Below are 14,065 nucleotides of genomic sequence, written 5' to 3'. Positions count from 1 at the left end.
TGCCGTCCACCGAATGGTGAAGTGGGCCCGGCACCTGTTTCACCAGTGCCGATTTTCTAGATCTCGTCCAACAATCGACCAATGCTGGGGTAGAATTAATCAATCTGCTATTAAATATCGGAATGGTGGGCGTGTCAAGAGAGGCAGCCGGCGATCCACTACGTCGTTGCGTGTGGAACGTGGGAGAGTACTGTGCTTCGTCTCCCAGTGTGGTCAGTGAGTGGCACAGGAAATTATCAGGCCAGCAAATGTCAACAGTGAACACGAGGCAGCAGTGGATGGATGATCGACAGCAGTGGGCTGGTTATGGGCTGGTGGTGTCTGTTGACTTGTGGTGGCAGTGCTAACAAACTTTGATCCAGTGGCGGCTTGGATGTTATTCCCGCTAAATTATTGCTTTGGATCACCAATTCTCCGACGATGGACAGCATTTCGTCATAGAACCCGAGGAAGAGCCAGAAAGCAACGCAGGAGCCCCAACGACCGTGCCATAAAGAAAAATCATAATCATGCTGCTATGGAGTGCTGTGGATATGTGGGTGAAAATCCGTGGGCGGGGCCGTTGAAGAGCCGGACGGCGTCGCCGGCATGGGATGTGGGAGAGCATCGGGACGGGTGCTAGACCAGAGCAAAGGCCACCAGCACCAGCCAGTGAGACGTCTCGAGCGGCGGCGGAGATGGCAGTTGTAGATTGAGGAGGGAAGGATTATGTCGGCATATGTCACGAAGGTTTGGGCAGATCATTGTGCTGGACTCTGTCTGGGTCTGGGCAAGTCTTGGGCCATCCGGGGGCCATCAGCGTTTGAATGGCTGTTCTCGCCTGAAGAGAGAGTTCTATCGTGTACAGCCACGTTTAGTGTTGCTCGCGGAATGAGACAGAATGAGGACGAGCAATAGAATTGACAGGTTGACAAGTACCGATACCACGGAGCATGGGAAGACTTTGGTGGGTGGATATGTACCAGGAACGGGCAGTGGGCGATGCTTGAGCGTCTGGCCGTATGCTGACCGGCTGTTCGGCCCCCGTCGCGCGGCCGGAGAGCGAGCAATACGATATCACGATTAAGCCCCCAGCCCGGCTTGTTGACATAGGGTCGGGTTGCATTCCAGCTTGGCGGCGCAGGTGGCAGAGACTCAAGAGGGTCAGAGAAGGACGTCGAAAGCCTTTCCATTCAGAGTTATCGCCGAGGTGCGCTGGCGGCCGCAGAACGACTACTCTCACCAGGCTCATCTGGAGTGATGGTGAGCAGCAGTCGCAGGACCCTGGGGTCGTTTATCTGGTTCAACCGGGGTGGAGAATGGGTGTTGTGTCTGGAGTCGTAATCCTGAATGCAGGTAGGGGAGCAGAGCGCTTGGGACTTGACTGTTTTGAGGGCAGGCCTCGCGGCCACAATCAGCCTCTCGTGGGGACTGCCCTTGTCTGCTTCGCGAGTGGTTGTGATGGTGGTGATGCGGTTCGTGTGGGTGCCCTTTACAGCTCGTAAGAGCGCATTCCCAGCGCAGCAGCGCCTACAGAAGTGCAGACAGAAGTGCAGATGCCCATCATCACAACGGCTATCCACCCACATCCACCCACCCATCGTCACCACAGCCCTCGCGTTGGTCCCAAACGGGCAGCAGGCGTCGTCATCCTCAGGCCGCAGTGTAGCCAGTCGCAGGCCCGTTGCGCCGCCAGCTCGGCCGCCCATTCGCTGGCTCGCCGGTGGATGCTCTCATCTGCCCGCTGGTCTCGCTGGTTGTCGCTGGCTCTCTCGCGGCCTCTCCCGTTCGCTCGCCCTTGACTCGCCTGGGACGCACCACCGAGAAAGCTGACGCGTCCTCTGTCGGACCCCCGGCGGCTGATCCCTGCGCTGCCGGACAATGCCCTGGAAACCTCGGCCAGGGTCACACCCCGGTGCCCCCCCGCCCACCCTGGCACTCTGGCATCAGGCCTGTTAGGGGGCTTCCAAGGGCCTTCCACACGCCGTCAGTGGCTCCTGGCGTCTGCCCGTCGCAGCGTAATAGCAGGTGGTGGTGCGGAGGTACGTACCCCAAGGGGGCCAGTCGCCAAGGCATCCATTCCATTGATAGACATTAGCCCCCCAGTTCTGCCTGATGCCATCTTTCCTCTCTATTTTCCAAGAAAGCCCAACTTGACAATTGTCACCGAATTCATCAACTTCACGATCTCAACCACAGCCATCGTACATCTTTCAGCCTCATCACCGTCATCGAGCAACTTGATTCGAATCCTTCATAACCAGCTGCGACTCTCCATCAACCGACCGTCGTTTCTTGTCTCCTCATCTCGCTTCCGGCCTTCCGTCGCCGCTTCCATCAATCCTCTCCACATACATCAACATGTCGGCTCCGGCCCAGAACGTCGACATCGACGCCCTACTCGACCTCACCGAGTACGAAGCCGTCTCTAACTACCAGTCGCCTGCCAACTCGGTGTCGCCCTCCGCTACCTCCAAGGCCACTTTCGCCAGCCCCGTACCGGTCGCCATCAACGCGCCCGCCCTCAGCAACTCCCAGTCCATGAGCGGTCCTAGCCACAACTATGACATGTACCGACAACAGACGGGATTCGTTCCCGGCGCCATTGCCAACACCATGGCCGTGAACCAGACCAACAACACTGGCTACCAGGACTTCGGCAGCCTGGATTACCTCTCCACCTTCAGCCCGGAGAACGAGGGATTCGACTTCAACACCTCACCATCCCAAAACGCCATGGAGATGGATTTCGAGTCTCCCGCCGACTCGCAGCAGTTCTACACTGTCAACCCCAGCAACATCGAGGAGTCCAGCCTGCCCTCGCCCCCGGTCCTGCCTACGCAGACCAACAACGTTGGCCGTCTTTGGCCTGGTGCCCACTCTCAGGCTGCCCTGGCTAAGGCCCAGGCCCAGCAGCGACAGCAGCAGCAGCTCATTCAGCAGCAGCAACAGGCTCAGCGCCAGGGCGTTCCGACCAAGGGCCGCGGCAAGGCTCCCCTGCCCGCCGACCCCATTGTCGAGCAGAAGATCACTCAGCTCCTGAACTCAATGCGCGCTAAGCCCTCCATGCCCGAGTCCGCAGACCAGAGCCCCGTCACCAACCTTCCTCGCTCCAAGAAGGAAGAGGAGGAGATGGATGAGGACGAGAGACTCCTTGCCAGTGAGGAGGGCAAGAAGCTTAGCTCCAAAGAGCGTCGCCAGCTCCGAAACAAGGTCTCGGCCCGCGCTTTCCGTTCCCGCAGAAAGGGTAAGATATTCCCTACACTCTTCTATTCATTAAGTACTAACGTGATGCTATAGAATACATCACTCAGCTCGAGGCTGAGATTGCCAACAAGGTCAACGAGAACGGTGACCTCCGAACTCAGAACCGCGCCCTCATGGATGAGAACAAGCGCCTGTCTGATCTCACCCGCATGCTTCTGTCGTCGCCCTCTTTCTCCAACTTCCTCGACCACCTCAGCAGCAACCCTGCCACCATGAACCAGACTCCTCAGCTGAAGGCCGAGGCCCAACAGCAGCAGCAGGCTCAGCAGCCCAAGGACGTCAACCCCTACGGTTCTCAGCAGTCCCAGCAGCAGATCGGCATGGCCATGATTCCCGAGCAGAGCATGGACTTCTCTATGCTCAGCATCGATAACAGTGCCTACAACTTCCAGCCTCAGGTCTTTGTCGTCGACACCCCTGATGTCCCTGCTCCCATCGATGCTGCCATCCTCTCCGGAAAGTCGTCCAACTTTGTCGAGCCCTCGTTTGACTCGGATGAGGAGAAGGTCGAGATGCCCGTCATTGAGCGACCCGTTGAGAAGACTCAGATTACCGAGTCGACCGAGGTCGATTCCGAGTTTGAGTCGGACCCTGAGTTCGCCCTCTTCCACTCTGAGCCTGCCACCTCCTCGGAACCCAAGGAGCTCGACACCGACTGCCTTTCTCACATAGACCTCTTCGCCGGTATCGAGTCTGAGAAGGCCCTCGCCCGATTCGAGCTCGTTGATGCTAGCGAAGAGGAGGCTACGGCCGCTATGGCTATGGCTCGCGTGCAACGCATCAGCGCCAACGTCGACGCTGTCGTGTCAAGGTTAGAGCTTCTGACTATGGATCTGTAACGGATCAACATGTCAACTTGGTGTTACGGGTGTAGGAGTGGAGATTCTCCTCCAGACGAGGACAAAAACTAGCGAACACATTTCCTTTGTAAACTGTCGTGTGCATATCAACTACCTAGGGACTTGGGACGGATTTGGCGTTAAGGGAAGATCAAAGAATGGGCTACCTGTGCAGGTGTTTCTGCATAATTTGCTTGGTACGGGCAGATGATGAGTGATGACGCGAGGACGGTTGTGTATACTTAGATAGACTGGCCTGTCGCCGCTCGATAAGAATCGAAATTTCTCCAAACAGAAGCTCTTGGTGCAACGCACCGCTGTGACACTACACTGATGGACATTGACTGTGCTCGGTGTAATTGTAACAGTATGTATGTGCTCCGTAATTGTATGGAGAGGACGGAGTATGGGGATAATGGCGGGCTATTGCTGCTGTACTGCAATCCTGAGCAGGGTTGTTGGCTCCATGAGATCCACTTATTGGCGCTGTTTGTAAAGGACTTGTGGTGTGCGTCCGGTTCGGATGTCAGCCAGGCTTACCGGCTTACCGTCGCAGTCGCACGCTCTCCAATGATTCATGGATGTAGAACCCCCCGCCCAAAGCTGACATGGCACTCCGGGACAGATCCTTTTCTGTGTTCCGGAATGTGAAACGCCTACCGCTCACGACTCCCACTGCATCGGCGACTTGTCGATGGCGTGAGAGGAATCGGAATCGCCCCCACACATTGGCTGGTGTAATACAACAGCAGCGGGCTTGTTACTCAGCGGCCCCGGCGTCATCCATGCTCCCGCCGGAGGAGACCCGGGAGACTCGGGGGGTCCAGGCTCCCGCCGTGTACGAGTATGCTCCCTTCCGAGACGACTTCTCGGTGCGCATCCTCACCTTGGAGCCGGGCTCGGCCGACGAGCCGTTGGTTGGCCGCCTCACTGTCGAGAATCTCGACTTCAACCCCCGCTACGAGGCCATCTCCTATGTCTGGGGCACCGAGGGCCGCTGCTCCGAGATGCTTTGCGATGGAAGCCCGCTCCCGCTGACGAGGAGCGTCGAGGCTGCGCTGCGGCGCATGCGGCACGCGACGCTGCCTCGGCGGCTGTGGGCCGACCAGGTGTGCATTAACCAGGACGACATTGCAGAGCGCAGCCGCCAGGTCAGCCTGATGAACGCCATCTACAAGGGCGCCGAGCACATCTTGGTCTGGCTGGGCCATGATGACGAGGACGTTGCGGAAGATGCCGTCCGCATGATCCATCACTTGCGGGATGTGTTTGAGGACGAGGAGAAGCACGACGCCTTCAGGTTGGCCCACTCGGAAGAGCTTCTGCAGCAGGACGGGGATTTATGGGTTCCGCTTTCCAAGTTGACCAAGCTGCAGTGGGTGAGTTATACAGACAGACAATCGTAGCCTAAATCGAGGAACCACGTCTGACGAGCACAGTTCAACCGCATCTGGATTGTCCAAGAGATTGGCACGACGACGGCGGCAACACTGTACTGGGGCGACGCCGAGCTGGACTGGGATGTCCTCTCGCTCGTGGCTGGAGTTCTCAACCAGCACTACCACTACTTGCGGTCCCGATTCTCCATCCTCACTCCAAATATCCGCTATCTGCACCGGCGGTTCGTCGAGCCTGACGAGGAGGACCAGGATGAGATCAACCAGAACCGCTCCAGCTTCATCTACCAACTCCATCGTGCGCGGCATCTGCGGGCGAAGGACCCTCGTGACCATGTCTATGCATTCCTCGGTCACTTTTCTATCCACACGGGGGGCAAGTCACTCGCGAAACTCAAGGCGGATTATAGTCGACCCATTGAGGACATCTTCTACGACGTTGCCGCTCGAGAGCTCACGGATGGAGAATCACTACTCATACTATCTGCGTGCCGCGCTTCACCATCTGGACCTAACAAAAAGGCCACCCTCAATCCAAGCCTGCCATCGTGGGTTCCGGACTGGCGCATCGTTCCAATGCATCTCCTCGCTTCGCCCATAACCCCCCATCGGGCATCCGGAGACACCCAACCCAAGCTCTGGATCGATGACACAAAGCGGGCACTGAAGGTTCGCGGGGTGCAAATCGATAAAATTGCCCGTCTATCGTGGACCTTGTTCGGCAAGGCTTTCCAGTTCCGCCGTAGCAATGTTAGGAGGCTCCCCGTCCAGGTTTTGTGGCAGGACATCTGCCGGCACAAGCGCTTCACCCTCAAGCAACCATACCCCACTGGCGGCTCGGCCTTCTTTGCGTTTATGCAGACGCTCACGAACGCGTCCATCGTGGCAGACCTCTCGCGGCCCTACGAGAGCATCCCCAAGTCGGAGTGGCTAGCCAACGGCGCCGCATACTTGGTACGCGCCCTGGGCGATTCGGACCTGGTGGCGCAGGATGTCCGAAAGGTGGCTTCCGACGGCGATGCTTTCCGGTGGAGCCACGAGGCGACGCTCGTGGCGCGATATCGCAAGTTTGCCGTGACGGACGGCGGACTGTTCCTCATCGGACCGGAGATGATGGAGTGGGGAGATGTAGTTGCCGTGCTGTACGGCGGGAGGACGCCCGTTGTCCTGCGACAGCGGCCTGAAGGCGATGGGTGGACGCTGGTGGGAGAGTGCTATGTACACGGAATCATGAACGGAGAGGCAATGGCAGGCGATGAATTGATAGGGGAGGAGTTTATTATTCTGTGAGACTTGGGGATCACATATGAAGAGGTGGGGATCACCCTTGACGAAATGGATGGATATACCCTTGGCTATTGGCTTGGCTTATAGCGGTAGGCAGATTGCAATGCTCGCCGTGTTAAATTACATACGTTACGTGCCGAGTGCGGCCAGGTCAGTCTATGACTAACTATAGTCGATAGTATTCCGGGAAAAAGACGACGAATAGAAGTTGAGTATATGTCAGCTTTTATCCTGCAGTAGCTCGGTTAGACTTGATCTGTAAAAGAGATCTCTGACCTGGTTACCGTGGGCGGCGGCAACCAAGTTCTGATACAGTATCTAGACTGTCGGTATCGGCATATATAAATACACCGTAGGCGTAGAACCGCTGCTGGTTATACTCGTAGCCCGTACGGGTTGGAACTTGCGCACTAAGACTGAGGCGTCTGCTTCTGTCTGTATAGGCGTATTAGCAATATGAATAGGGGGAATCCTACTTCGACTAGACATCACTTTGGCTGGAGTATCCATCATCGACAACAACTGAAGTAAGGCTAGAATCATCATATGGCTGTCTGGAAGGTTGAACGACGCAGAACAACCATACACTTTCAGAGAAGGAGATGTTGCCAGTAGTGAGAGATCTATAGGAATGCATATGGTCCCTGGATTATTCTCTACACCTGATCAAGACGTGCACCAATCACAAAGGAATTATCTTATCTGTAGCTAATGCTACTGAGACCTATAGAAACATCTCAAGATGTATCGATACACTAGGGGAATTTAATGCTGATACATTCATCAACCTAACACTAGCAAGATGATTGAAATAGCAGATGGAATGCCGGCTAATATATTTATCTGTGAACCACATCGTCTTGATCAAACTTCCAGATATTGTCTTTTCTTAAAGACAAATTCCAGCGGTCCTGGCAACAAAAACAAAAACAATTGATTCCGTGATTGCTCCACTACTGCACTGCCATCTTCCTCCGGTGCAAACATAAAGTCGCAGAACCACACAGTATACGCAGCCACCAGCCTCAACGTCATCATCGCTAGTCCCTGGCCAACGTAATTAAAAGGGCCTATCCAGATGTGTCAGAACAACTCCTTCGCGCGTACAATGGAAGACGTGAGATGGATATTTCAAGACTTACCGGTAGAGAAAGGGTGGTACGCTCGCTTGTCGAGCCCCACTCCGGCTGCAAGGTCCATCCCTCAGGGATCCAGTCTCCTGGGCGGACAAAGTATCGTTCGCAACGGTGGAAAGACCAGATCGAAGACGACATGTACACATCGCCGGGTATATAGGTGCCGTCCAGAACAATGTCCTCGGGTAGTGTCTTCTTAGGCCCCTTGGTGCATGTCGGGTGTGGTTTGGTATGGGGCGAATCGCAAATGCGCTTCGTGCTAGACGGGTATATCTACGACAAGCTGCAGCCGAAGCCAAAGCCGAGACCAGCGGCTCTTTGGACGAGGAGACAGAGGAACGTGAGAATGCTGTGTGATTTGTTACCATGTCATGTTTTCGGCGGATATTTATTCGCCAGCTGAGTACATGCCCAGCGAGACTCGAGCTGAAGCGAAGTCCAACAGCTCTCTGGATAAGGACTGTGAGACGAGCCAGGTGTCTGCGAGGTTGCTGGGCTGGGATCGGGGCAGGTTTGTGTTACTATGCTATGTATTTAGATAATCATTTCACCAACTCAGCAAGACACGGTAACCTGTAGTGCCTGACAAAACAACCACTTTGGGAAGACAAAGTCCATTTGTGTGTGCCGCGCGACTACCAGAAAATAAGAATAGGAAAGTTTCCAGATTGTTCTTGACGCAATACTGCATGCGTGGTGGACGCCGCCTTACTCTTCTTCCCCGCTGATGTACTACGTAGTATGTAGATCTGTCTGTTCCAGCCCCAGACCGATTCGCAGAACTTGGCTGCAGCTCGTCATGGATCATCATTTACTCCGATGTCGCCCCGCACGCCAACCATGCTGAGCTTGTGAACAACCGGCCAGTGCCTTGATTACTAATCAAACGGCGCCACCATGCGCTCTTCTGGTGGCGTCGAAACGTACGCGCGATTGGCTTTTTTGCCGGACGACGTTGGAGCGTGGCTGTGAATGTCTTGACTCAACAGTGACTGTGTGGTGCCTTTTTTTTCTTTTTTCTTTTTTGAGTCTTACCCCAGGTTTGTGTCCGGCTTCGCTCCGATCCAGAACCAAACCTTCCTTGGCTAACCTCTCCCACCTCCCTCGCCTCCTCGCACTGCGCTGCGCTGCAACGGGCAATTCTATTGCTAAAAGCAGGTTATCGCTATGTAAGGGATCGTTACAGACCTGTTTTACTATACATACTAGCGCCATCGCCACTTCCTCCAATAACTCTTTTATCATCCTCGATCCCGAAGCAAAGACTGGCTGGCATTTTCGGATTCTCCTTCTCTTTACTGAGCGCTTGCGCTCACTCACGCAATTGAGATCTTCCCTTTCCCATCCCACCCCGACTTTCCTCCCCTCCGAATCCACCTACTCCGCGATGCTCCGAAATCGCCCTACGAGAAAGGCCCTTGGCCAGGCGAGGGCCTGGACGACGCCGCCCACAGCCACTCTTGCGCAGTCAAAGCTGCCCGCGACGCAAAGAACAAAGGCCACTGCTACCACTTCTGCCGCGCCGTAAGTTTCTGGCTGTTTTTCTTGGTTCTCTGCACCCTCATAACCTCGTTCGTGGTGTCACGCTTCGCCGCCCAACAACTATCCGTGTTCCTGACTCGAAAGACGCCGAGGAGTGCCCCAATGCTCGCTCCACCAAGTCAATTGATGTTTCATTGTTAATCTCATCTCAATCATGTTGCTGACCTGCTTTACAGTCAGACTCGCCCTGTGGCCAGCCCCGCCTTCAACTTGGAACCCGAATCTCGTCGGCATGTTCAGCCTCTTGTCAGCCGATCGAAACCCGACATGGATGAGTCGTAAGAATTCTCTCTCAAACCACAATGAGCCCTTGCTCATATGCTTTCAGGTTCATCGGAAAGACCGGCGGCGAGATCTTTCATGAGATGATGCTCAGGCACGGTGTGAAGCATATTTGTTTGTCTCCCTTCTCCAACCGAACTTGTCTTCGTCGGCAGGGCCAATTGAGAACCCACGTGCTAACTAGTCCTAGTCGGCTACCCCGGAGGCGCCATCCTTCCCGTCTTTGACGCCATCTACAACTCGGAACACTTCGATTTTATCTTGCCTCGACACGAACAAGGCGCTGGCCACATGGCACAAGGTAAGACTTGCTTGGCTGAACAAGGTTTATACTAATATATCATAGGGTACGCACGTGCCTCCGGAAAACCTGGCGTTGTACTCGTTACATCGGGTCCGGGAGCGACTAATGTCATCACACCCATGCAAGATGCTCTCTCAGATGGCACTCCCATAGTGGTCTTCACTGGACAGGTCGTAACAAGTGCGATCGGACTGGACGCGTTTCAAGAGTGCGATACTGTGGGCATTAGCAGGAGTGCGTGCAAGTGGAATTGCATGGTAACAAGCATTGCTGAGCTCCCGCGTCGAATTAACGAGGCTTTCGAGATTGCTACTAGTGGTCGTCCTGGCCCTGTTCTTATCGACCTTCCTAAGGATATCACAGCTGGGATTCTTCGAAAGGCTATACCAACACAAACTTGCCTCCCCTCTTTTCCAAGCATCGCTTCTCAGGCTGCCAAACGACTATCGGAGAAGCAGCTTAATGCCTCCCTTGGTCGTGCTGCTGAGCTTATCAAAGTAGCTAAGCAGCCTACCATTTACGCTGGCCAAGGCATCATGCAGTCTGAGGGTGGAACTGAGCTTCTTCGCGAGCTAGCTGATAAGTGTTCTATTCCTGTTACGACAACTCTCCAGGGCCTTGGTGCATTTGATGAGCGTGACGAGAAGTCATTACATATGTTGGGTATGCATGGCACGGCATATGCCAATATGTCTATGCAGGAGGCCGACCTTATTATTGCTCTTGGTGCTCGCTTTGACGACCGTGTTACCCTGAATACTTCAAAATTTGCTCCTAATGCTAAAGCTGCAGCAGCTGAGAAGCGAGGCGGCATTATTCATTTTGATATATTGCCTAAGAATATTAACAAGGTCATTCAAGCAACTGAGGCTATTGAGGGCGATGTTGCCACTAACCTCAAGATGCTTATGCCTATGCTCACATCCACAAGCATGGAGCAACGACGCGAATGGTTTAACAAGATATCCGAATGGAAGGCCAAGTGGCCTCTATCCAACTATGAGCGCGCTGACTCTCCTGGAGGCAACGGTCTCATTAAACCCCAGTCCGTAATTGAGGAGCTGAGCGATCTCACCTCTAAAATTGACAAGAAAACAATCATCTCGACTGGAGTGGGCCAGCATGTGAGTTCCTCATGAGCAGCCAACACTATTACGAACACCAACTGACCTGAAGTAGCAAATGTGGGTAGCACAGCACTACTCATGGAGAGAGCCTCGATCGTTTGTCACGAGCGGTGGATTAGGTACGTGATATTTTTGCAGCACCTTGGCCGTTTCTCTCCGGCCTTTCCAAACCCCAAACCCAAATCTTGTCATGTTTCTTGGTCATTGAAGTTTGTAACGACCCTAATTCTGACCCTGGGATGCAGGCACGATGGGCTTTGGGCTGCCAAGTGCGATTGGAATTGCAGTAGCAAGACCAGACGCCCTCGTGATCGACATTGACGGCGATGCGTCCTTTAACATGACCCTAACAGAGCTCTCCACCGCTGCTCAATTTAACATTGGCGTTAAGGTTATTATTCTGAATAACGAGGAGCAAGGCATGGTTACCCAATGGCAGAACCTGTTCTATGAGGACCGCTATGCACACACCCACCAGCGGAATCCGGACTTTGTCAAGTTAGCCGACGCAATGGGTGTGCAGGCGAGGAAGGTCTCCAAGCCAGAGGACGTTCGGGCTAGCCTCGAGTGGCTCATCAACACAGACGGTCCAGCTCTTCTCGAGGTTGTTACCGATAAGAAGGTGCCTGTCCTGCCTATGGTACCAGCAGGTGCTGGCCTCCACGAGTTCTTGGTTTATGATAGAGGTAAGCTATAGTTCCTGGGACTGTAACACGATGATATGCCTATTTGCTAACGGCGGTTGATTGCAGAAAAGGACAAGGCCCGGCGACAGCTAATGCGCGAGCGAACCAGCGGTCTTCACGGTTCTTAGTCAGGAGTCCGGGAGGAAGTAAAGCTGTTAGGTAAAATTATCAGAGGTCTATAAGGCACATAGGTATGTGATATTGCGTTAATTCTATAACTATGGATAGCATTGCGCCACCTTATATACGTCTTTTTACGAGATCTCCTTGGTGTAGACGTCCGTACTCCGGCTCTACTACCAACATCTGCCACTGAGTGATCATCCATGCGCGAATTCCAGCTGAACTGAATTTGAAACAAGGCTTGACCACCTAAGAAGTCGCGTTTCAAAGTAGCATCTTCGAGACTCCATTCTTAAAACGTCGCTGACGGAGCCCGTGGGTCACCCTCATCTTGCTTGTCATTCGATGGTGATCGGCGGCTTGATGGACTGGCAGCATGTAGTCGTTGGCGAGGCTTGCCGCGGGTTGAGGATCGTCTAAGCTTACGCCGTTTGCGGGCATGGTGGTCAGAATCATCATCGGTAAACAGCTCTCGCTTAGCGCCTCTGTTGCGTGGCTATTCCGTGCTGGAGGAGAGTACTCTTGGTCACCTCGTACGATACTGTTATAACTATAGCTGGTTTCCGATGTGGTCTTGGGTTTGGATGCCGTAATTAGATAAAAGAGTTCTCTATGGACTTCGCGGGAGCAGTTATCGACCCTGGCTATAGACTTGTGGGTCTTGCGGCGTTTGAGTATATACTGGTCGACATCAGGGCTATTATTGGCTTTGCTGTCGCCGCACAGTGGAAGTCTTGGTAGGCCTGGGAGGATACCATACTCCAGCCCCTCCTGGTATCCTTGCGTGTTATAGTCGCTATTAGAATGGGGCTGGATGTCGGCGTTAATATTGAAGTTGGGATTCGACCGTTGATTGGTTTGAGTCCTCTCTTTATCGGCGTTGGGAGCTCGGCCGCGGCCCTCCCGGAGGTCCTCTTCTTCTGATCCCTTCGGAGAGGGCGGTTGTGTAAGGGAACCTTCTGGTATGTCGTCGCTTGCCACTACAGACTTATTAGCTATGAGTTTAGGGTCGCCGTCTGCGTTGGTTGCAGTAGGATTTTGCGTCTCGCTCTTCTCGTTCACGAGCGAATAGGGCGGTGAAATAGATCTTGTAACAGGTCGTCTTGGAGGTAAAGCGCACGGTGGTTTTGTCTGTCGTGTCTTGATTGAGTCGGTCGTCCGTCGGTATACCCAGCCGGCGCATGTTATTAGCGAGGTCATCAGATTCGCAACCGAATGTCTTATGCATCTATTAGCCATACCTGGAGCTCGAGATCTAACTATGACGTGAACCTACCAATATAGCAAACATCGTCAGGCGAGGCCGTGGCAAGAGACGGCACAAGGGCATCAGCCGATAGAAGTGTATCGTCCGAATGCCAGCCCACGTCTCGACAGCCATTATCACCATTTGTATCGTCTATGTCTAACCGGCCCTCAGTGTCGGACGGTATCAATATCGGTTCATTCGTTGTCGGACCGGTGAAACCTAATGTGTGAGGTTGTTCTTCGCTCACGTGAGGGGAGGAATATTCTGGCTGGGACAGAAGCTGCTCCTGCTGCTTCACCTGGCTAGCGCACTCTGGGACTGCGACAGCCGGAGGCACCCAGAAGGTCATATTGCCAAGGCTCACAGGGGCTGCCATAATGAGGTTTTCAAGAACAAACTGGATTGAAGGCAATTATTGAAAAAATTCCAGGAGCACCGCGTGAAGACTCTGAGCGCAGGTCTTGTTGTCGACAGAATCTGCTGGAGTCTCAGGCCGCGGCGCAATATATACATTGCCCTCGTTTAGTCCCCGGAATGGGAATGTCTCAAGCGGCATTGGTACGCTGCCGGGGGACTGTGACCTGATTGTTAGCTTGCAAGGTTTCAGTGGAGGTTGCAGTGGGATTGTGAGCCGGAAAGGGTATTACGGGTTATGTGGCAGACATCGAGTCGCCTTGTCATGTATGCGGACACACAAAGATGTTCTCAAGTCCCCCTTGCCAGGTAAGCCGGGGTGTGTTGGTGTTACGGTTGCTTTAACCAAGACTGATATACCGCAAAATTTTGATTTCATTGCTCACACCTAACCCATGTGTCAATGATTCGAGAGAAAGAAGAAATGCATACA

General features: G+C 53.9%; 6 protein-coding genes across 6 annotated transcripts; 3 read left to right on the top strand and 3 right to left on the bottom strand.

Annotated features, from left to right (window-relative positions):
* The first annotated feature begins 2,120 nt into the window (after window positions 1–2,120).
* BGZ61DRAFT_448675 (uncharacterized protein) lies at window positions 2,121–4,382 on the top strand. Its single transcript, XM_046245501.1, has 2 exons — window positions 2,121–3,226; window positions 3,280–4,382. Exons 1-2 carry the CDS (start codon window positions 2,341–2,343, stop codon window positions 4,083–4,085), a joined length of 1,692 nt encoding a protein of 563 aa, XP_046105881.1. The 5' UTR covers window positions 2,121–2,340; the 3' UTR covers window positions 4,086–4,382.
* A 488-nt stretch (window positions 4,383–4,870) lies between these two features.
* On the top strand, window positions 4,871–6,772 carry BGZ61DRAFT_348726 (heterokaryon incompatibility protein-domain-containing protein; the record flags this gene model as incomplete). Its single annotated transcript, XM_046240090.1, has 2 exons — window positions 4,871–5,464; window positions 5,525–6,772. The coding sequence occupies 2 exons, from the start codon at window positions 4,871–4,873 to the stop codon at window positions 6,770–6,772; spliced, it is 1,842 nt and encodes a 613-aa protein (XP_046105880.1).
* A 158-nt stretch (window positions 6,773–6,930) lies between these two features.
* BGZ61DRAFT_208040 (uncharacterized protein) lies at window positions 6,931–7,378 on the bottom strand. The gene has a single exon (XM_046237982.1). It carries the CDS (start codon window positions 7,313–7,315, stop codon window positions 7,088–7,090), a length of 228 nt encoding a protein of 75 aa, XP_046105879.1. The 5' UTR covers window positions 7,316–7,378; the 3' UTR covers window positions 6,931–7,087.
* A 216-nt stretch (window positions 7,379–7,594) lies between these two features.
* On the bottom strand, window positions 7,595–7,856 carry BGZ61DRAFT_448673 (uncharacterized protein). The gene has a single exon (XM_046245500.1). It carries the CDS (start codon window positions 7,805–7,807, stop codon window positions 7,634–7,636), a length of 174 nt encoding a protein of 57 aa, XP_046105878.1. The 5' UTR covers window positions 7,808–7,856; the 3' UTR covers window positions 7,595–7,633.
* Window positions 7,857–8,872: 1,016 nt separating this feature from the next.
* On the top strand, window positions 8,873–12,187 carry BGZ61DRAFT_448671 (thiamine diphosphate-binding protein). The gene is made up of 8 exons (XM_046245499.1): window positions 8,873–9,429; window positions 9,624–9,725; window positions 9,776–9,843; window positions 9,920–10,030; window positions 10,076–11,157; window positions 11,213–11,279; window positions 11,406–11,846; window positions 11,913–12,187. Exons 1-8 carry the CDS (start codon window positions 9,293–9,295, stop codon window positions 11,972–11,974), a joined length of 2,070 nt encoding a protein of 689 aa, XP_046105877.1. The 5' UTR covers window positions 8,873–9,292; the 3' UTR covers window positions 11,975–12,187.
* Window positions 12,188–12,206: 19 nt separating this feature from the next.
* BGZ61DRAFT_516503 (uncharacterized protein) lies at window positions 12,207–13,594 on the bottom strand (the record flags this gene model as incomplete). Its single annotated transcript, XM_046252291.1, has 2 exons — window positions 12,207–12,949; window positions 13,246–13,594. The coding sequence occupies 2 exons, from the start codon at window positions 13,592–13,594 to the stop codon at window positions 12,234–12,236; spliced, it is 1,065 nt and encodes a 354-aa protein (XP_046105876.1). The 3' UTR covers window positions 12,207–12,233.
* Window positions 13,595–14,065: the final 471 nt, after the last annotated feature.

Source organism: Ilyonectria robusta (assembly GCF_021365365.1).
Source record: "Ilyonectria robusta strain PMI_751 chromosome Unknown BGZ61scaffold_7, whole genome shotgun sequence".
Classification (NCBI taxonomy): Eukaryota; Fungi; Ascomycota; class Sordariomycetes; order Hypocreales; family Nectriaceae; genus Ilyonectria; species Ilyonectria robusta.
The sequence above is the reverse complement of the archived record's forward strand: the minus strand, read 5'-3'. Positions and strand labels throughout refer to the sequence as shown.